Here is a 22,308-nt window from a genome sequence, read left to right as displayed (position 1 = left end):
TGCCTCTTGGTGGAGGACTCTGTTCAATGTGTGCTAATATCTAGAGAGACTGAATCTGTGGTTAGCCCAAGATGTCCTTCAAGGCTCATCTCAATGTTCTGCATCAACAGGTCTTTTATCAGTCTCCCCTTGGCTCAACTGTCCTTGATTCTTACATCACTTTGAATCCTTTAACCTTGAAATCTTCAAAGACTTCAGAGAGAGAGAGAGAGAGAGGAAAAGGGGGGGGGGAGAGGGAAGGAAGAGGGAGTGAAGCTAATTGCAAGGAGTACTTCCTGTGTCTACCCTCTCTTACCCACAGCATCCAACTCAGGCATGGGTCTCTTTCCTGGTTCCAGGCATGGATTCTTCTGTTCCTCTGGATTTCAGTGTAATGACTTCTCCTCTGTAGGGTGCACGCTGCACTGGCATAGGTATGCAAGTCTGAAACACAACACTGGATTTATTTGCTGTGATTTAATGAATTTTTTCATTCAGTTCTAAGTACAGCTCCTTTTATGAAGTGCAGAAGCAAAAGAAGATTTTGAATGTATCATAGATAGCTATTCCTTTGCTATTTGACTGAAATTCTGGGGAACACTTGGCATCTGGGCCAGGTTCCTCTGCAATAGACAAGGGCCAAGGGACAATTCCACAGGGGTCTCTGCCATATTTTAACATTCTTGTCAGCGTTCTCCTTTGTCATCTAGCTTCAATCCAGTTGTCTGTGTTCCCAAATGTCTGCATTGTACCTCGAAGACTCTCACGATATTTTACTTCAGATTATAGTAATGTGTGTGTGTGTGTGTGCACACGCACGTGCACACTGCATGTGTGTACCATGTCTTTCACTTTCTGGATCACCTCTGCATAGAACAGGGAGCTTTGCAGAATTGCACCTCTCTAGTGCCCAATTACCCAGCAGAACCCTTAACTAGATTTGGTTTCAGGTACCTCCATGCTTGAGTAGTGTTCTGAACTTCTGATGCAGTAAGCAAAGGAATCCACAGGAAGTGGTCCAGTCATGTTGTTTCTAAACATGCACACATCCACACTGACAAGTCCAGAGGCAACAAACGGTAGTGGTTAGGAACATGTGCTCTGGGTTCAGAACCTTTGGGCAAATGTTTCCATCCCATGTTTTAGGTGCCTGTTCTGCACCTTAGGGACAATCACAACACCTGCTCTCAAGCCTTGTGATGAAAACTGCATGTAGAGAGGACAGCAGATGAGTAGACTATTTGCAGAAAAGCACAGCATTTAACAAGATTCTAATAAATGTACTCATATGCATACACACAGAGACACCTAATAAATTACTACGGGTCTAATTTTGACAACCAAAACTACTATGCTACCATGATCAACAATGTGGGCTTCAGAATAAGACAGATCTAAGCTTGAATTCCCCTTTTGGCATTTAGTAGTTACAGGGAACTGACAAGTTAATTAGTGCCTCTGAGCCTATTTCCTCACCCATGAAACAGGAAGAGTAACCCCTCATCTCTTAGTATTTGCGAATTTTCAGAGACAAGGCCTCTCCATCCCTCATTCAGCAGGTGCACATTGATTACACACAACCCTGGTAGGTTTGCCAGCACAGAGCATACAACAAAGAATGAAGCAGAGCATCCAGACAGCAGAAGTTGCAGTATACCATGGCACCCACTGAGGTCCTAGGAAATGGGAAGACTTCTGCACTCCCTTGGCCAGGCCAGGCCTATGCACCCTTCAGTGCCTACTGAGACATCATGCTGGGACACTGTGCTGGACCTCTATCAAGCTCATCCTCCACCCTGTGCTCTTCTGGCAACATGGACATCAAGAAATTAGGACCCAGCGTTCCACATGTGCCACCCAAACCTTGGACACTGTGGTCACCACCAACCAGCTCACACACCTGCCTCCTTCAGCTGCTTCCAAGCTCTACTCCCTAACCTCACTCTCCCATTCAGGAAACTGATTTCATTCCACAACCCAGGGTTGTGGAACCTGTAGGACACTTGCAACAGGGCGAAGGGGGCACAAAATCCAAGACTGTCCCAAAGAGCCTAAATTTATCTCCTTCGTCCTCCTCTTACCCATCATTTAAAGGATCCTTTCTGTATCCCCATCCTTCTTGGCATTCACACTCATCAAAACGCATGGCATATTTCAGTCCAGTCCCCAGCCTTTCCCACGGCCAGGAACTCCTGGGAAATGTGCCTTAAGTGAGCAGCTGGTTGTGTCACCTGCCCTGTGCCGTGTGCTCCCCTCCTGCAACTGCCCTGCCAATCCTTCCTTACTCGTGTTTTCCAGGTGTCAAACCCCTGCCCTCCTTTTTGTTTTGTTTTGTTTTGGTTTTGGTCAGTCCTGGATTCTTTCTTGGGAACTGCTGCTGCACCACTGATTCCAGTAGGGCTCTCTAGCACAGGGCCACAGGGACAAGCTGGTCAGTTGCTCAGAAAGTCCCTGCCAATGATCCACCTGCACACTTGAGAGAGCACATGACTCAAACCAGGCAAATCAAAATTCTCCCTCTTGTCATTCTTCCACGGTCCTGTCTTCACACATGCTGGGCATGCCACTCTGCTTTTTGTCTAAATGTCTTTGACTTAGGCCATCATAGTTACAGTCTTGTTCACCACAACTACTATGACTATCATCCCTGGTACGCAGAGAATCACTGTGCTGCTCTGTTTCCAAAAACAAATACCTAATAAATATGGGGGGTGGAGAGATTTGGGCTGTTTCCCATCCAAGCTTTCTTTCCTTATTTTTGTGGCTGTCCAAGCCTGGCTAACTCAGTTTCCCTCATCTCTCTTTGGCTTCAACATGGATCTATTCTCCAGGATGCACTTTCTCTCAGCTGACTGCCTGCTTGCTGTAGCTCTTAGGTCCCTTGGTGTCTATCAGCTGCTCTCTGCCTGCTCAGTCCCTGCCCAGCAATGCCACCAAGTGGCCTGGAGGTTTGCTCCAAGCCCACTGACCACCACATGTCCGGGTCCTGACAACTGACTCAAATCTGCGCATTCTCACTGGTTATCTGCATTTGAGGTTATGCATGAGCAAGGTCTGATTTCCTTTCTGAATGGCCCAGGACATTAGTCCAAGGACCATGCCAGAGACAAGACACCTGCTCTCAGAGGCCTTTTGCTGTTCTTTGCATTTGACAGGACTCAAAGACAATTCAAGATCTAGCCTCAATCTCCCAGAACCTAAAACCTTGTAATGCTTTCTTATCCTTAAAGGTTACATAAGTTCTGGAACAGCTGGACTCCTATTTCCCTCTTTGCACTGTCTCTTGTGTTTGGCATTGTGGTCTATGTGTATTTTAGAAGCTCAATAGAGGATCTGTGTGACAAAGTGGAAAAGCAACAGCACTCAGTCTGGAGAACCTCTGACCATAACTACTGTTATTCAGAAGTTCAGCTGCACATTTGCTTTCTAAGTAAACAGAACCCATAATTCTTTTAGGAAAATTAGCCATGTGCTTTCCTTCCAGTAGGTATGCCAAATGTACCTTGTGACCCTGAGCATGCAGGCTACCAGAGACCCCAACATATGGAAGGACTAATACTTAACATGTGAAGGATTCACTGATGCTCATGTCAAAAATATTGGGTTTGGATATTTTCCTTGGTATTTCAGATGGGCACAGTGATAACATAGACCACCCCAATTCTCCCACCTAAAAAAGCCAGGAGAGTCAGGTCTAGGTTAACCCCAAATTGGGAGCCAGGAATTCCAGCTAGGTGTCCCACATGGGTTGCAGGGGTCCAAGCACTTGGGTTATCTTCTTCTTGGGTTCTCAAGAGCACTATCTGGGACTTGGGTTGGAAGTGGAGTAGCTAGGACTCAAACCTGGCACTCATATGGGATTCATCACCATGGGTAATATTCAACCCCCTGAGTTACACGCTGATTCTTTGGCATTGTTTTCTGAACCAACTTTTTGCTGGGAGACAGCAGATTATGGTTCAAGTTGTAGAGGCCTGCTACTCACATGCAAAACACATTTTTAGCTCTTGCTCCCCAGCTTCTGTCTGGTGTAATTCCAGTAGTTAGCAGTATTTGGCGCATGAACCAGTGGATGGGAACTTTCTCTTTCTGGATCAAAGTAAGCAGATTTCCTTTCCTTGCATCTAGGAGCCCATGTTTTACTTATTGGTTCCCTGCCTCACTGGGCAGCCTTCTCAGGTTTTTTTGCTGGCCTCTCCTCTCTACTTCTGAATGGTGGGTCAAGAGCTCTCTCTTAAGCCCTTTTTCTTGATTGGTGGGCTCAAATTATCTTCTCAATATCTTGATTTTTTTTGCCCATGTGGCTAAATGATTACAACACAGAGAGGTATTAATGTTTTTCAAATACAACTACAGGGATTGCTTCTGTGGCACAGCACATAAAGATACTGCTTGTGATGCTAGCAACCCATATGGGTGCTGTTTCAAGTTCCAGTTTCCATGTCTGATACAGCTTCTTGCTGGTGGCCTGGGAAAAGCATTAGAAAATGGCTCATGTGTTTGGGCTTAGAATACTGAGATGGGAGAAGCAAAAGGGCCTGTCTTCAAGTTGGTCGCAGAGCTGACCATTGTTATATTTGGGGAGTGAACCAGTAGATGGATGATTCCCTCTATGTATTTGTTTGTCTATCCTTTTCCATTTTTAACTCTAACTTTCAAACAAATAAATAAAATATTAGAAACAAGTATAGTTGTGTGTCACTTAAAAGAAAGGTTACAGTCTATGGCCATACCACCCTGAATGCACCCAATCTCGTCAAAAGTAAGGTTACATTCTGGGAAATGCATTTTTAGGAGAGCTCATCATTAGGCAAATATGTTACAGTGCACTTGCACCACCTAAGATGTGTACAACATCATAAGGAAATATAACCCCATGAGATCATGTGGTATGGATGACCCACTGTTGCCCAAAACATTGTGCTACAGTATTGGCTGCATAATGTCAGCTCTGTGAGATCAGTGGCTGCTGTGTTATTGATCCCTGTGTCCCCAGCACCTAGAAGCATGCCTAATGCTCAACAAATAGTAGCTTAGTAATGATTTCCTGACTACTAATGTTTGGGAGCTTTTTTATGGTACTGGACAATTGAATAGTCTCAAGGCAACAAACCAGACTCATTTGAAAAATTTTTAGAGACATTCCAAGAGTCTAGAGTCCTAAGAACATTCCTTCAGTAGAGAAGGCCAATGGGGTTGGGGAGCATTTTCCCCCCATTACATGCTGGGCAGCATTTGGTGATCACACTACAACAGCAATTCTTTCCATGTCGATAGTATCACAATCAAACAAAATGGCATGAGGGTAAAATTAGGTGAGAGACTGCTCTAGGTGGTATAGAAAATACAGATAGAGGCCAGTGTGGTGGCACATCAAGCTAATCCTCCTCATGTGGCATCAGTGTCTCATATGGGCTTCAGTTCATGTCCCGGCTGCTGCAGTTCTGACACAGCTCCCTGCTTATGGCCTGGAAAAGCAGGGGGTGGGGAGTGCGGAGGGAGTTCAAAGCCTTGAGCCTCTGCACCCACATGGCATACCTGCAGAAGGCTCCTGGCTCCTAGCTTCAATTTGGCTCAGCTCCAGTCATTGCAGCTGTCTGGGAGTGAACCAGAGTTTGGGAGATGTTTCTCTGTGTCTCTCCTTCTCTCTGTAACGTTGCCTTTCAAACAAAAATAAATCTTTAAAAAATAGATAGTACCTCACCTAACAAGTCACTGGTGATTTACTTTAGGAGATGAGAGTTCAATTTGAGTTCACAGTACTTCATGATTGACACTGTGACGAGTTAATAGAAAGGCAAAATGAGAATCATGTCACATGTAATATGATTAATCAATTTCATTGTAATCACCATCACTCTTACATAATCACAGAAACCCTGTTTTGGTTTGATGATCAGGGAAAGAAACAGTGTATGTTGATGGAAAACTGACCTGCATTGCCTTCAGAGAATGCAGTACTGGACTGCTAAGATTTCTGAGACCAGCAAGACACACAGAAACGAAGCCTCAGACTCCAGTGCTGCCCATGAAGGCTATGATGCTAAAATATCAATACAGACATCAGAGCATATTAGAAATGACCAACATTGACAAGACACAACGAGTCCAAATGAACAGTGACTCCTGGTGGACACAGTCTGGTGAACCTGTAAGGTATCAGAGCACGTGCAAACCTAAGCTAGTCAGGGGGCTGTGAGTCACCAGAATGCAAGTTATCTCTAGATTTAAGAGAAGTGACTGATAACAATAGAAACGTGTGTTCTTTGAGAATACCCTCCCATTCACTGACCATCTCCATTTAGTCTTCAAAATAGTCTTCCTGTGATTTATTTTTCTAGGACACTGCAACCAAGGACATGTGAATCCTTATGCAGAAGGGAAACAGGGCGTAGTGAGATGCCAAGGCTGGTAGCTGGGGGCTGTGGGCAACAGTAAAGATGAAGTCTTATGGATGGGATGCTGTTATGGCAGAGGTTAAAGGATTAGCTCTCATGCAGACACACCCGAGTTTGAGTTTCTTCACCTATAAAATTGAAATATCACTAATTACCTCTGAGGGTCATTGCGGAAACTAAACTACTCTTAGTATATAATTGGTGATCAATAAATAGCTGTTGAGTGGATGCCTAATGATTCAACAAAGCAAGGAAAGGGAGTATTGAGAATGTTTTCAGCAGCTGTGTGACCAGTCAGATGTGCCCTCTCTTTTTCTCACCACTATTAAAACCTTCATTGGTATACATAGGTGCTCTGGGTCAGATCACGAGCTGTGAAGGAGATATCAATGAACCTGAGCAGAGATGTGCAGAACTGCCCCGGTGAGCGGAAAGGTATCAGCTCAGGCATACAAGTGTGCATTACCTTTCATTATTACGAGCAAGCACCCTGAGGAACTTGGGGTTCTATGACAGTGGACGCCGCGTTTTGAATTACTTTCTCTGAGCTACCCCCTTAGAAAGGCAGGGACAAACTTATTTGAGAAATGGAAAAATACCCATTTCAAGGACAAGATTAGCTGGTCACTCAGTTTTATCTTCTCTGCAAGGCAAATTATGCTGATCATGTCAAAGATAAAAAGCAGATGTTACTCCATGACGCTATTTCTGCTTCTGCATAAAGCGTAACATAACCCATATTTTCCAGAAAAATTAGGCTGGCTTATTACTGAAAAATAACAAAAGATTTACAGAACAATTTAAAAGCTTTCCATATTTTTTATTTTAGAAATGTAATCTGTTTGATTTATTTATTTGAAAGGCAGCATTGGAGAGAGAGAGAATCTTATATCTGCTGGTTTGCTCCTCAAATGGCTGAAATGGCTTGCTCTAGGCCTGGATGCAGTAGGAACCCAGAGGTTCTTCCCCGTCTCCTACAAGCATGCAGGAGCCAAAGGACTTGGGCTATTTCCTACTGCTTTGCCAGATGCATTAGCAGAGAGCTGGAATGGAACTAGGGCATGTGGGACTCGAAATGATGCCCATCTAGGAGGCTGTGTCACAGGCAGGCGGCAGCTTAACCCACTACACAGTTCCAGCGCCAAAGAGCTAAGTGTTTCTAGGAAGGAACTAATGGTATGGAATTTTGTTCTTTCAGCATTCTCTGGAACATTTAAGTTATTCTTATTTTTTCCCCTTTCTTCCTTTTTTTAACCTGATTTTTAAAAATTTCTTTCTTTATTTGAAAGGCAGATTCACTGAGAGGAGAGACACACAAGAGAAGGAACTTTAATCCACTGGTTCCCTCCCCAAATAGCTGCAGTGTCTGGAGCTGAGCTAATCTAAAGCCAGGAGCAAGGAGCCTCCTCAGGGTCTTCCTTGTAGGATCAGGGGCCCAGGGATTTGAGCCATCCTCTGCTGCTTTCCCAGTTCATAAGCTTGGGGCTGGATTGGAAATGGAGCAACCAGGACTAGAACTGGTGCTTATATGGGATGCCAGAACCACAGGCAGAGGCTTAGCCTACAGTGCGTAGTGTCAGCCCCTCTCCTTTTATTTCTTCCCTTAACACTCTTCCTTAAGAGACTTTTTATGTAAAATTGAAAATATTTTTATTATATTACATCTACCAAATGAAATGTGATGTCTCATCATCTAATTTAAAACCTTTTCCTTAAGGATCAGCTGTCTAAAGTTTTAAATATATTAATTCAAAATTCCCCAAAGATGACTAGTGGAATAAAAATACATTTTCTTTCCTTTGAAATTCCTCACGGCATCCAATAAGTGTGATTTTATTAAGTGATAAAACCATGGACAAGAATGAGGTTCACAGGTAACCCAATTATTTGGAATGGTACAGAGGGTGATCTTCTGGGTAAATTTTTTTTTATTTGAAAGTTTTTCTATGCATGTCAGAAATCTTTGGTCTCCTGTTGGGAGTTTATTAACTTACCAAATGACTGCTCTGCTTCAAATACCATCACAGAAAGCATAAGGTACTGTCCTGATCAAACTACACTGCAGCAGGGGCTAGCCAAATTCTGGAGCAGCCAGTGTGACTCTGTCATCTATACTTTGGAAATCCAGGATGATAAGGTACTCATTTTCTCGGAAGACAACAGATGAGCAGGGATATTGTTATTGACAACTGCTATTCCCTCAAGCTCTTATCTGCAAACACAGGGGAATCTAAGTATTTCAAATGACAAGCAAAGCAAGAGTTCTTACCACTTCATGTGATTTAAAAATCCAGGGTTCCTGACAACTCCCTTTTTTGAATGTGGTATCTTGATTCCACTCATTGTGTTTTTATTTTACCCATTTTGTTCGGTAAATTACCTTTGCCTACAAAGACACAAACATCTCTACATAATTCCCAAGCCACAGCTCAGTATTCTCATTTTGATTTTTTTCACTTAAAAAAATAATGCATTTTCATGATGCTTTGGATGTCATGATGGCTTTCTTCTCGTGTCGCTGCAGAGATCTCATGATACCAAGAGATATCAATTCCTCAGTTCCAATTTTAATTCCTTTAATTTGTTTTTCTTGCCTATTTGCCCTAGCAAGGACTTCCAATATTATATTGAATAGCAGTGATGAAAATGGACATCCTTGTCTAGTTCTAGATCTTAATGGAAAAGCCTCCAATCTTTCCCCATTTTGTATGATGCTGGCATTGGGCTTTTTGTACATTGCTTTGTTGAGTGTTACAGAATGTTAATTCTATGCCTATCTTGCTTAAGGTTTTTAGCATGAAGTGGTGTTGGATTTTGTCAAATGCCTTCTTTGCATCTATGGAGATGATCATATGGTTTTTATTTTTCAATTTATTGATGTGGTGAATCACATTTATTGATCCACAAGTGTTAAACCATCCCTGCATGCCAAAGATAAATCCCACCTGGTCCGGGTGAATGATCTGCCTGATGTAATGTTGGATCATAAGACATTAAAGGAGAAATCAAAAAAACTACAAGATCTAAAATAAATGAAATAAAAACAAAGTTAAAGAGCTCTGAAAAAGGAAATATATGTTTGAAAAATGGAACGAAGAGGGAGAAGCTTTACAAAGAATCCTAGGGTTGCAAAGTCTACATGGCTAGACTTGGAAGACACATGAATGAAGCCTGATGGGGAGAAAACCAGAAATTGTGTTGACCCTATGCCCTGCCATCTAGCCCTACTCTCTTCTAGCTATGTGAGATTCAAGGAATCCAAAATCAAGAAATACAAATCTTACAAATCTTAAATTTCCCAATATTTTCTTATTTAGTATAATGGGTTTTTAAACTACTAAAGCACTGTATATATAGCTGGTACATGTTAAGCCACTGTTTGCAGTATCAGGCAGCAGTTCGAGTCCAAGCTGTTCAACTTCCAATTCAGCTTCCTACTAATATACCTGGGGAGGCAGCAGAAGATGGTTTAAGTCTGGGTCTGGGTATCTACATGTGAGACCTCTATGGGTGCTCCAGGCACGTGTTTTCCTCCTGGCCCAGCCATGGCTGTTGCAGCATTTAGGGGGTGAATCAATGGATGAAAGGTCTCTACTCTGTAACTCTATCTTTAAAATGAATAAATAAAAAATTTTTAAAAAACTATATAAAAAGCAAGTATGAAAGCCTAAGATATATTGAAAGCAGTTATATCCTTTAACTTGCAGTTATTAAAAGGACTTGGCAGCCTTTGAAGGGAGATAGGAAGGAGGCAGAACTGATGCTTACTGATCTCCCCCTGCTTGCATTATATTTTCAGAAACTCTTATTGGAACATCACGATTTGTTAGGGAGGAAAAGTTTTCATTTTCTGGATGAGGAGAGAGCCTAACAATTATAGGGATACTTGTTCCTGGCCACCAGCTAGGAGAAGGAAAGAGAAAATCAGATGTATACTTGGATTTATCTGACCCTGTCTGATGGTCATAAAGATGTGCCTTGGTAGAACTTCAACTAAGAAGGATCAGTTCCTCAGGGGGGAGAGGCTGAGTCCTGAGCTCCACCAGAGTTTGCATTGAGGACACACCTGCCATGGTTGTTCATGGCCCATAAATGTGTGCTGCCAGCAGGTGGGAAAACCAACATTTGGCTCAAGGACTCCTGAAAGCCTTGCTGAAAGACTCAGCTGGTGTGGGTGTGCCACACTGTTCCTGCCCTGTTTTCTCTCCCCCTTTCTTTCCTGGGTCGCATTTGAATTGCAATCTGTGGACGCTCCCAGCCTTTCCTGGCTTTTGCCCTCATTTCCTGTCATAGGTCTTCCCTTAATAAAATCAGTGCACCTTTATCTGTCGGAGTGCCCAACGCACAGAGAACTTTGATGACACAAATGCCAAAAGACTCTCAACTTGCCTGGAAAAACTTGACTTGGCCCAATAGCAAACCCTGAGTAGACATACCCTTCTACAAATAGAAATACACCCACCCCCAGTGGATTTCTTTGACAATTGGCACATGTCTAACTTTTCACACAATTTTGATACTCAAGAACATATTCAACTGAGTGTGGTGTAACTGTGCCACTAACAAACACCATCAACCACCAGACATCCAGGAGTGGGTGACAATCCAGCCCTGGGGGCATGAGCCCACTGTGGCGTGACTCACCTGGTCTCGCTGCTTGATTCGTTTGTAAATATATTCTGTAAATGGTTTGCGAGGAATAAACTTCCCATCACCTGCCCTGACGTTGAACACCCCAGCTTCATACACCACTTTGCCTCTTGAAATAGTTACAAGGGGCACCCCATGGCACACCATGCCCTCAAAGATGTTGAAGTTGACAGCCTGATGATGTGTTTTTGCTGAAATCGTTCTGTTTGTAAAGACAAAAAAGTAAAAAATAAAGGTCTCCAGATCATCATCTGCTCCCTTGATGAATATAAAATAATACAAGAGGAATGACTTAGGAGAAAATATAGCAAGTCTATTAGACCATAGCTTCATCACTGTTCCAAGTGACTCTAAGAATAGGACGAGGCATTAACATTTCATTACCAAGTAATTCTAATTTTTGAGAGAAAAATCCAAAGCACCACTTTTGAAGGTGATTAATGAGGATGGAGTGGGTGGGAAAAGGGCATCATCTTTCACACTTGGATTTTTAAATTAATTTTTATTTGTACATTGAAGACCAATTCATTATTTTCACATTTAAATTATGAAACATCAACAAATGAGTCTGCTAAGCACACTGACCCAGTACCCAGATCTATATGATTTCAAGTTTTTGAAGATGCAATGCGATTTCCTCAATGATTATTTCCCCAAACCCACTCTTGTTCCTGCGTACCCAGAGACAATCATTATATGATAGTTCTTCAGTTGAATTTGGTGGCTATCAAGAGAAAATCCATTCTGAATATTGCCCATTGTCTGCAGAATTGGACATTTGAGGACAAAAGAAATAATCACATGTTAGAATGTAATATCTTAGTATATTCTATGTCATTTGTATATTCATCATTCCCCCTCAGCCATTGTTTTGTATTTCAGTTTTTACTTGGAAAGATACAATTTTATGTACTTACTGTGTACAATATGATACACTGAGGGACAAACACATTGTGAAATGACTACACATGGCTGATCAGAAATTATATTTCCTCATACAGTTCTCATTTTTTTCAGTAGGAACACTTTTTATTTACTTTACTAGCGTTTTTTAAAAATACAATATTTTATATATTATAAATTTCCAATATTTATGTCATACAGTAGAACTCTCAACTCTCTAGAGTTTATTCTTTTTTAAAAAATTATTTATTTTTATCAGAAAGGCAGATTTACAGAGAGAAGGAAATACAGAGACAAAGATCTTCCATCTGCTGGTTCATTCCCCAAGTGGCCGCAATGGCTGATGCTGAGCCTATTGAAGCCAGGAGCCTCCTCCAGGTCTCCCATGTGGGCACAGGGTCCCAAGGCTTTGGGCTGTCCTCTACTGTTTTCCCAGGCCACAAGCAGGGAGCTGGATAGGAAGTAGAGCAGCAAGGATATGAACTGGCACCCACATGGGGTTCCAGCACCAATATGGGGTTCCAGCACATGCAAGGTGAAGGTCTAGGTACTAAGCCATTACACCAGGCCCCTGGAGCTTCTTTGTACATAACTATAATTTTTCATCTTTTGGCTAACATCTTCCCAATGCCCCCATTTACCTCAGGCTCCGTAACCATCATTCTACCATCTACTTTGATTAGTTCGATTTTTCTTCCTTCCTTCTTTCCTTCCTTCTTCTCTCTCTCTTTGTTCTCTTTCTTTCTTTCTTTTTAGGTTTCACAAGAGTAAGAACACTTGGTATTTGCTTTTCTGTTTCTGGTTTATTTAATTTAACATCATGTCATCCAGAGTCACCTATGGTGTTACAAATGATAGGCTTTCCCTCTCTTTTAAGGCTCAGTAATATCCACTATATGCATTTATCACATTTTTCTCCATTTGATCATTGACAGTCACTTACATTGACTCTGGATCTTGATTATTGCAAATAAAGCTAGAGTGAACATAGAAGTAAGGATATCCATTTGACAATACAGATTTCATTTCCTTCAGATGCATACCTGCAGTAAAATAACTTTATCTCAGTAGCTTATTAATATTGTTTAATCTTATATGATATGATTGATAACTTCCCAGAATGGACATTAGAAATGCTGAGTGCCCCATCTGTTTAAATACAAAAACTAGGATAGGCAAGAAAATCAAGTACCCACAACTAATATGGGCATAGTCTGCCTGTTGTGAAAGGTTCGACAATTTTTATGAGGAAAAGAATAAGCAGATATACTCCGCTAGTCCAAAGAAAAGCAGCTCAAAGCACCTATAACCCCAGTCTGGAAGGACTTCTGTGTGATACAGTCTTAAAAATGGAAAAGGAACTGCCAGCCTGGTCCTTGGTTCCAGGTTCTCATATCCACCTGTTTCTTTGGTTTGTAATTCAAGCACATCAAACAGAAGTTCTGATTTGCAACACCTGCTGCAATTCACCTACTCCAATTTGGTACTCTATTGAGTGTCTGATGTTTACAAAGAACACCACCGTCTACCTCCTCTCGCTTACCCACCCCCACAAACCATCAGCAAGTCATGACGATATCACTCCAAACTTGCTCACCTCCGCCCCTCTCCGCTATTCTCACCCAGTGCTACAGCACTGTCATCTCTCATCTGGACAATCAAAGACCTATTTCTGGCTTTTTGTTCCTGCTCTGACCCCTCTGCACTCTTCACAAAGCTGCTCAAATAATCCTTTAAAAAGAAAAATCAGATCGTGTCACTTTCCTGCTTGAAGCCCTCAGTCATTCCAGTCTGATCTCCAATAGCCAAACAGCTATTTTAAAAAGTACAGACGTCAATAATAAAAAAGATGTGTTCCCAGTGAGAAATGTCCACCATGGAAAAGAAAAAGAGGCTGCTCCAGTATGTCAGGAGGCAGGCTTAAACATCTTCTTATATCTTTATAACTTTTTCTTCCAGGTAGATAGCATTTTACAGGTAAAGAAAGATTTAGAAATATTAAACAACTATCCCAAGACAAATGACTAGCTGGATACAACTGAAATCTTTTGATTTTTTTATTTATAATGAAATAACCCTTCTGTAAACAGTTCTATGAGTTTTGGTGTACATAAAGATTTGTGTCACCATTACAGCAAATAGGACACACAGCAGTTGCATCAGGTCTCCAGACTTACACATAGCGAGCAAGTATCAAGCCTAGCACTTGGAACACTCCTATCCCACAGCAGTGTGACTGAGTTTGAGTCCTGGCTCCAACCTTAGACTCAAGCTTCTGGCTAATGCAGACCATGGGAGGCAGTGGTGATGGCTCAAGAAACTGGGTCTCTGACATCCACATGAGAGACATGAGTTGAGCTCCTGGCTCCCAGTTTTGGTCCTATGCAGCTCCAGCCTCTGTGGCCATGTGAGGAAGAAACCAGTGGGTTTCTGAGAGAATAAATAAGTTCTATATACAAAGATGGTGATCACAATATTATCTGCATTATCAATGATTTTCTAATGACTATTCAATGGAATATTAGACACTTATGATAGACCACAATTAGGGATTCTTTATGGAGGTGGGCATTTGGCATAGCAGTTAAGAAACCACCTGGAATCCCTGCACCATTATCCGAGTGACTGGGATTGAGTTCCCATTCTGTTTCTAGTTCTGGCTTCCTGCTAACCGAGGCACACCTTTGGAGGCAGCAGGTGGCTCAAGTGTTTGAGTCCTGTCACCATGTAGGAGACCTAGATCAAGTTCTGGCTCCTGGCCTCAGTCTTAGTGCATGCCTGGCTGTTGAGGGCATTTAAGGAGTGAGCCAATGGATGGAAGGTCTTTTTCCTTCTGTCTCTGTCTTCCCCTCCACTTCTTGAATAAAAATAAAAAAAATTTTTTTGCTTGTTTTAAAAGTTTAATTAATTTATATGAAAGAGAGACCGAGAAAGAGGGAAAGGCAGAAAGAGAGAATCTTCCATCTGCTGCTTCATTCGTCAAATAGCTGCAATGGCTGGGATGGAGCAAGGCTGAAGCCAGGAGCCAGAAGTTTCTTTCTGGTGCTCTAGATGGGTGACAGGCAGTTGGGCTGAAAGTGGAGTAGTCAGGACTCAAACTGATACTCTAATATGGAACACTGGCATTGCAGAGACAGCATAACTTACTACACTATAACCCTGTTTCCTATGAAAGTTTTTTTAAATAACTTATAAAGGTAAAAATTCCCAACACTGATGCAATATGAACACAAAATAGGTACACTACATCAATAAGTAGTATATACATACAAAAGGAAATAAAGTTTTTTGTGATCAAGGGAAAAAAGACTAGAAAATAAAGTACATTCAGAGTTCTTGTTATACTATTTCTACCACAGATAAACTTAAAATGAAGTTGACACTAAACGACCAAATCAGGTTTCTCTACTTCATACCAAATACAGGTCATTACCTTGACAATCTCAGCCTAGGGTGAGCAAGAGAAAGCGTATAATTAGCATCTAAGAGGTTCTTTAGAATATGGCATTATGTAAATGAAGTCAAATTAACACAAAATATAAATTCTAGACATTATCACCAGCAGCAAAAGGAAAGTGCTTCTGCATTCGCATTGGAAGGTGTCTGACAGGGTGCTATTCGTCAGGCAAGTTTCTCCTTCCAGCCAGAACTGTAATTCGCCAATTCTTAGGCGTGTTCTCACTTCCCAATTCTCTTTACCTTGAATGCCCTGCTCCCTCCAGTCCCCTCCTTTCCTGAAAACTCTGTTCACAGATCTTATTCCCTGAAAACCCATCCAATGGCCCAGGGGACAGAGTTTTTCCTATGTAACTCTGCAGTACCTACAAGCACAGTTGTAATCTCATCACAAGGTTCCTTCCTCATCAGTGCACATTTTAAGACAGAGAACGTGGCTGCTATTACGGTACACAGAGTTAACTGCTACTTGCAATGTCAGCACCATATATCAGCAAGGGTTCAAGTCCTGACTGTTCCAATACTGAGTTAACTAATGTTCTTGGGAAACCAGTGTTAGATGGGCCAAGTATTTGGGTTCCTGCACCCTCATAGGTGTCTCAGATGAAACTCCTGACTCCTATCTCATGCTTTTGGCTAGCCACAGCACTGGATTCTGCAGTCTTTTTGGGAGTTAACCAGCAGATAGAAAATCTCTCTCTTTCTCTATGTGATGTTTCCTTCAAGTAAATACATATGTCTTTAAGAAATTAAAACAAAGAAAGGATGTGTTTATTCTTCTCATACAGTAGGTACTTTATATTTTTAAAATGACTCTCCATGATTTCCTATTGTTGAGTGAAGTCAGTTTTATTTCCCACCCCTAACATCCCCTGGGCCACAACCACGTTTGGAAAATAGAACACTGACTTAAATGGGAGGTAAACATCCAATCCCGAAGCTCTGCTGAGAACCAATACTTCTGGTGGGCTGTACACCTTACAAATACACGTGCAAACAAATAAAGTAAATAAATGGCAATCGCCAGTCTCCATTGCATCTCCTTAGCTTATATGAAATACTTGCTCATTGGTACTTGGCAGTAGCTAGCAACATCCAAGTTCTGGAAAGCAGTGCATATGCACATAGCGTCCTTTAATCCCTTTCCCAGATGATGCCAGGGAAATACAGCACCCTCTCAGAGTTTGCTCTAGCTTCACATAGTTCAGCTCTGAATTGAGCCTCTGCAAAGAACTAGTTCCACCTTTAAGAATACTATTTGGGGCTGGTGTAGTAAGTTAAGCAGTAAGATGATGCCCTCCAGTGCTGTCACCCCATATGGGTGTCCTTTCATGTCCTGGCTGCTCCACTTCCCACCCAGCTCCCTGCTTATGGCCTGGGAAAGCAGTGGAAGATGGCCCAAGTCCTTGCATCCTTATACCCATGTGGGACCTCCAGAAGAACTTCCCAGTTCCTGACTTTGGATAATCTTAACTTGGGCGTTCAAGCAATTTGGGGAGTAAATCAGTAAAATGAAAGGCCTCCCTTCCCATGCCTCCTTTTCTCTCTAACTCCACTTCTCTAATTTTTTTTTTAATTTTTAAAGGTTTTAAAAGTAAGAGGAATATTGTTTCATGACAGGTTTTCCAAAGTTTCATGGCAAATGCACACGTATTATTCTTGAAGTCTATTTCTCCATGAACATTTTGAAGTATTATCATATTTGTAACCCTACCAGAAGAAGGTTAATGAATTGTGGTTCATTTTCAATATTCAGCTAAGAGATGCTTTAAAACGTAAAACTATAAAGCATTCTAAAAAGATCCATTAATGGAAGGCACACAAATTCAAAGCTGCATGCTTTTGCAAGGACAGCTGTTATTCTATTGAACCCACTTCCTCTTGGGAATTGTTGCCAAGCAAGAAGTTAAGAACATGTCTTCCCTGCCCTCTCTACAGGTGGGGTTGATGGCTCAGGTTGTTCAGAAATGGTACTCCAGCACCACTCTTTTTTATGGCAAGTTTTTGACTCTTTGGGGAAGCAGATGCTACAGACTCCCTTGATGCTGGTGAGGATGGAAACAACGCCTGTGTTGAGGACCAGGTATGACTGAGGTTCTAGCAGTAGTCCAGTGTGCAGTGGCAGCATCGTAGTTGTCCACTGCTGGTGGTAATGCTTGGGCATCAGTCCTGGCTATGTAACCTCTCGGCTGGTCTTCTTCATCCCACACCCACCAGAAATTCTTTGACCAGTCAGAATCTTTAATGATAACCTCAAAAGTATTGATTTTTGGTCTTTGTGGAATGAAGTAGAAATTTTAAGCCACTGCCCATTCTCCTATCAGAATACCTGGCCAGGGGTGAGCAGTCAGCATGTTCCCTCGATTTCCCTCTGGGGCCAATGTTATCCAGGCAGAACACGAGGGAACAACCTCATCCTTTGCAAAACTCTCCCTGTGCCTTTTGCCAAGTTAAAGAAATATCCCATAGATTTTTAAGAATTGCCCAAAAGGCCTCTTTCTGATGCAGTCCAGGTCCAGATGTGAAGGGCAAGGCCAGCCTCATAACCTTCCTAGTAAAGACTCTTGGGGTGCTTGTCATCCGGTGAGCAGGCCATGCTTTGAACACTGGGAGACCATCTTGGAAGAAAACAAGACCATACATGTCCAAGCTGTGACTCAGAGGGAGCTTTAGCCAAAAGAATAACACACCATTGCAGTGAGGTTCAGGAACACTGTGGGATCCCTGGGACAGGTGATGTGAGGCCTTGTAGTGGGATTCAGCACCTGAGCAGCACCTATGATCCCACCCTGAGACATGCAAGGTGGCAAGTGCTGTTGCTTTATCCTTTGACATCCATTTTGTCTCTGACATCAACATCTCATGTTTTCTCTAAGAAATTTTCTGCCCCTTGGAGATAATCTAGCAAGACTTGATCATCTGCCACGACTCTTAGGCATAACATCCTATGCTTCCCCAACCAAGAGGTAGGCTACTGCATTTTCGTTCCCAGCAGTTTGTAGAGCGTCAAACAGAATTGAAAGTCACCAGGAAAATAAATAAATAAAAAAGAAACAAAGTGACCAGAAAGTCTATCCCTGGACATAAACGAATTCCTTAAATGCTGGCCAAGTCTGCTTTAGGGTCTGTTCTTTGAAAGCCAGAGAAGTGACTATGCCTTTGGTTTCTGAACTCCCTGTGGCCTTCCCATAGAGTTTTGACTTAAATGAGCACAATTGGTTACTAATGTTGGCTGCCAAATGCTTTGGTTGATAAAAACCTTGTCCTCTGGAGATTAATTACCTTAATGACAAACCCAAGGGTATCTCTAGGTTAAAGTTCAATAAAACAGAACCAAAAGGCTATTTTCAACCAGCATTTCTCACAGAACAAATGCAAACACGGGTCAATGTGAGATTCATTATCCAACATTTTTCAAATGTAACAATATGCAAATAAGCTCAGGAGAATGGCGCTTTTGAAACTTTCTCTCTCATTACTAATGGAAGAGCCAGGATGTTGGAAGGATCCAGAATGATTAAAGTCTTTCCATCCCAGAAGTGGGACTGGAGGTCAGGGCTGTTGACTCTTCATTAGCAGATTCACAGCAAGTGTGTTCTCTTGGTCACCATGCCCCAGGGGGAAAGCTGCTCTTTGTCAAGCTCAGTTCAAGTTTGAATCAAACAGGCACATCTCCCTGCAGAGGGTGCTAAGGTGGCCTCACTGGGTGTCAGTTATAGTGTATACAGCTCTCAGGCTGATTCTCAGAAGAGAACACAGAGCTATTTTCCAAGTTAGTCAATAACTTTGATATCACTCACATCACAGCTGCAGGAAAACACTCTGTCCCTTTGAAAATGGTTTTCTACCAAAGAGCTGCTTGCGCTTACAGATGAGAAAATTACCAAAACAAAGCCAGTGGGAGACGGCACACTGCCCGTGTGCATCAGTGAACTTTGCAAAAAAAAAAAAGTAGAGAAAGAGAATTTGTCGGAGCAATTCAGGTTTTTCCTGACTCCCAGAGACATAACTTTCTCAGGTGTTTTAGTATGTTCTCTCCAACTCAGACACTTTGTCCTTGACACAGATGGATTCTTACCAAGATGCCATGAGAATCAAGAAAAAGCTAACAGAATTGTGTTAAGGTTATCACTGGCATTTTGGAAAATAGACATTGTTTTTCTCTACTACGTCAAATGACCCCTGCATATTCAACATTACCAATGTTAGGTAATTGTTAAATTTTTTCAATAACTCAATGAGGTAGAAACTGTTATTATTCCCTTGTATCAGATGATGGCAAGGCACAGAACAGATGCATAACATGGCCCATGTTACGGAGGCATGGAAACGAGTTATGGCAAGAATTTTGGCTTTTGGAGGTTGGGCTCTTAACCACTAGATGACCCTGCCTCTGAAAAGCTCTACTGAAAAGCTATATGGAAAGCATCTGGCCAACGAAATCGCTCTTTACCAGCAAACAAATGAGAAGCAGCCTATCCTGTAGTTCCTAATGTTTCTCAGTCTATTTTCTGTTTAGCAGCAAAGGATTCAGGATGCCATTAAAGAGTTCTCAAGCTGAAATTGAGCAGTCAGTTTCAATGGGGCCAAGAGAGAAGATATCTTTTGAGGTGTTTTCCAACTGTCCATTTCCAACTACCTCTTCTGTCAGTTTCTTGGATATGACAAGTTATATAAATGGGGAGCAAAGCAGCCACATCTCTGGAAATGCTAAATGCTGCTACTTCAAGTACATTGTCATTATTAAGCAAAGTTGCTGCTCACTGCACCCATCAATCTTCTACTCTCTGTTCAGACTTCTATACCCGCCTCCCACAGAAAAGAAAATGGAAATTGCTTTGGCCATGTTATTAAATCTAAATTGGACAATAACTTGGAACTGTAATGCTGCTCAATGGATGACAAAACATTTAGTGCAGGCTTATCAAAATGCAGCCCAAACAACGACTTCAAGGGATGAACTGATTAAGTATAACTCTGTTATTTTGTCCTTGGAGCTGTATACTACAGGTCATAGAGCGTAGTGTGGATCAGTCAGATAAATTGGATTTAGACACTAGAAAACTGACCTTGGGTACAGGTACCGTGTCCTTCATACCCTGTGCACCGCTCACGGTAATGAGCAAATGGAAGGCATTCTATCTACATATTTGTTTATTTGAAAATAACTAATAAGCACATTTCTGGATCACTACTTAACATAAATATTATATGTTCTACACACTAGTTTCAGAAACCAAGGAGGTAAAAATAATTTAATATCTTGAAGGAATAGGAACTGAATATGAATTAGCCAAGCTAGCATGACAGAAGTACTGGGATGTATATCCTATGAATATTAAACAGCAGTGTGTTTATAGGCGAAATGATTATCAACTTGTGGAAGACTATTGGCCTGTCATATTCTGTAGTGTGTGGACTTGGTTTTTATCATTTTGTTGTCACTCTTCCTGGGGTGCTGACTTTCTTTTGGCAAGATGACATTGCTTGACAGACTGTGGCACAATTTGAGCAGAAAAAGATGCCAGTTTTCTATGTCAGAATACCCTGGGTAAGATCTATACACAATATTCTTTCTGAAAGCACAGAATAGTCCAGGTGCTTATTATATTCAGTTCCAACTCTATATTTGAGGAAGAAAAGGAAAGGCTGAATATGAACAAAGAACAGGAGGTCTCACCTAACAGAGTGGAAAAGAGAGGTTGGGTAACAGAACTGTCTGGGGGGACTTCTAGGCTTTACTCTCTTATTTGAAAAGGAGATGGTGACCTAGTTTCCCTCTATGCCCATTGAAGGAACTAAAAAACATTTGGTAAGCAGAAACTCCAGTAGATGAGATGCAGTTTGACATTGGAAAATAACTTCTTGAGTGAGATATGTTAGTGACAGGGGAAGAAAGGCCATGAGCAGACCAGATAGCCATGCAAGCCAGAACACAGAGAATGGTATAAAATCCATGACAAGGAATTGAGATGACCTTTTGAAAGACAAAAAGAACTTCTCACGCTGCAATCCTAAGAATCAAGTCCTAGTCTCCCATGTTGCTGAAAAGGGGACGAAGCAAAGCATAACACTCCAGGATCCCAACCCCAAGTCATAAGTGACAGAACATTCCCAAACTCTGTGATGACACATCCATTTTCTCTTATAATAGGGAATGCTTAGACTCTCTGTGCTGGGTTAGCTAGTGAAAAGACTGTCTCATTTAGTCTTCACCATCAGCATATGATATCAATACTATTACCATCTTTTGGATGAACAAACTGAGTTGCACCAAGAAGGTTCATTTGCCTAGGTCACAATGAGCACATAGCAAAACTAGATTTTGAATTCAGGCCTGAAAAAAAAAAGCCTTCCTTTTGAAGACCAGCATTCAGCTCAGCATGGGAGCTGCCAGCTGTGTGGGCAGTCATCTGGGACAAGCAGAAAGCGTGCATGGTGTTGGTACTGTGCCTTGACAAGGAAGTTCTACCTAATGCTGACTGCTCAAAAACCACCAGTCAGTTTTGAATTGATGGAGCCTCTTACTATCCAACTGTCAAAATGGAATTGCTTCCAAATATTTTAAGTTCCAACAGAATTCAACTGTGAATAACAAACTAACCTTTTTCAAATCGCACCTTGATTCACTGTCTGAAGACTGGGCTGTGGAAAAATAGGGCCCAAGAGTCACTGAGTTCCCCAAAAGCTTCCTCAGTGTCTTGGTGTGAGCTGAAGGTCAGGACACCCATCAGGAACTGGACTTGGATGTGCTATGACAGTGTCCAAATCTCTGGCCCAGCCAGTAGCAAACGCCAGCCCATAACCTGCTTTGCAGATGAAGTTTTCCTGGAACACAGTCACAGCTACTCACTGGGGTGGGGGTGGGGGTGCTCTCCTTGGTTCCTTTTGCACTATAGTGACAGAGCTGAGCAGTGGCAAC

The 22,308-nt window shown here is 41.9% G+C and overlaps 1 protein-coding gene across 1 annotated transcript in view; it reads right to left on the bottom strand.

Annotated features, from left to right (window-relative positions):
- Nucleotides 1-309: 309 nt before the first annotated feature.
- The window catches only part of DPYS (dihydropyrimidinase), a 71,373-nt gene continuing 49,374 nt past the window's right edge, over nucleotides 310-22,308 (bottom strand). Inside the window, exons 8-9 of the mRNA XM_004580811.4 lie at nucleotides 11,022-11,229; nucleotides 310-423 (exon numbers count right to left, since the gene is read on the bottom strand). Of these exons, the coding sequence (XP_004580868.2) occupies nucleotides 310-423; nucleotides 11,022-11,229 (322 nt within the window). The remainder of the gene's footprint in view (nucleotides 424-11,021; nucleotides 11,230-22,308) is intronic.

This window comes from Ochotona princeps, chromosome 9, assembly GCF_030435755.1.
Source record: "Ochotona princeps isolate mOchPri1 chromosome 9, mOchPri1.hap1, whole genome shotgun sequence".
NCBI classification, from domain to species: Eukaryota; Metazoa; Chordata; class Mammalia; order Lagomorpha; family Ochotonidae; genus Ochotona; species Ochotona princeps.
Note: the sequence above shows the minus strand (reverse complement) of the source record. Positions and strands in the feature narration are given on the sequence as shown.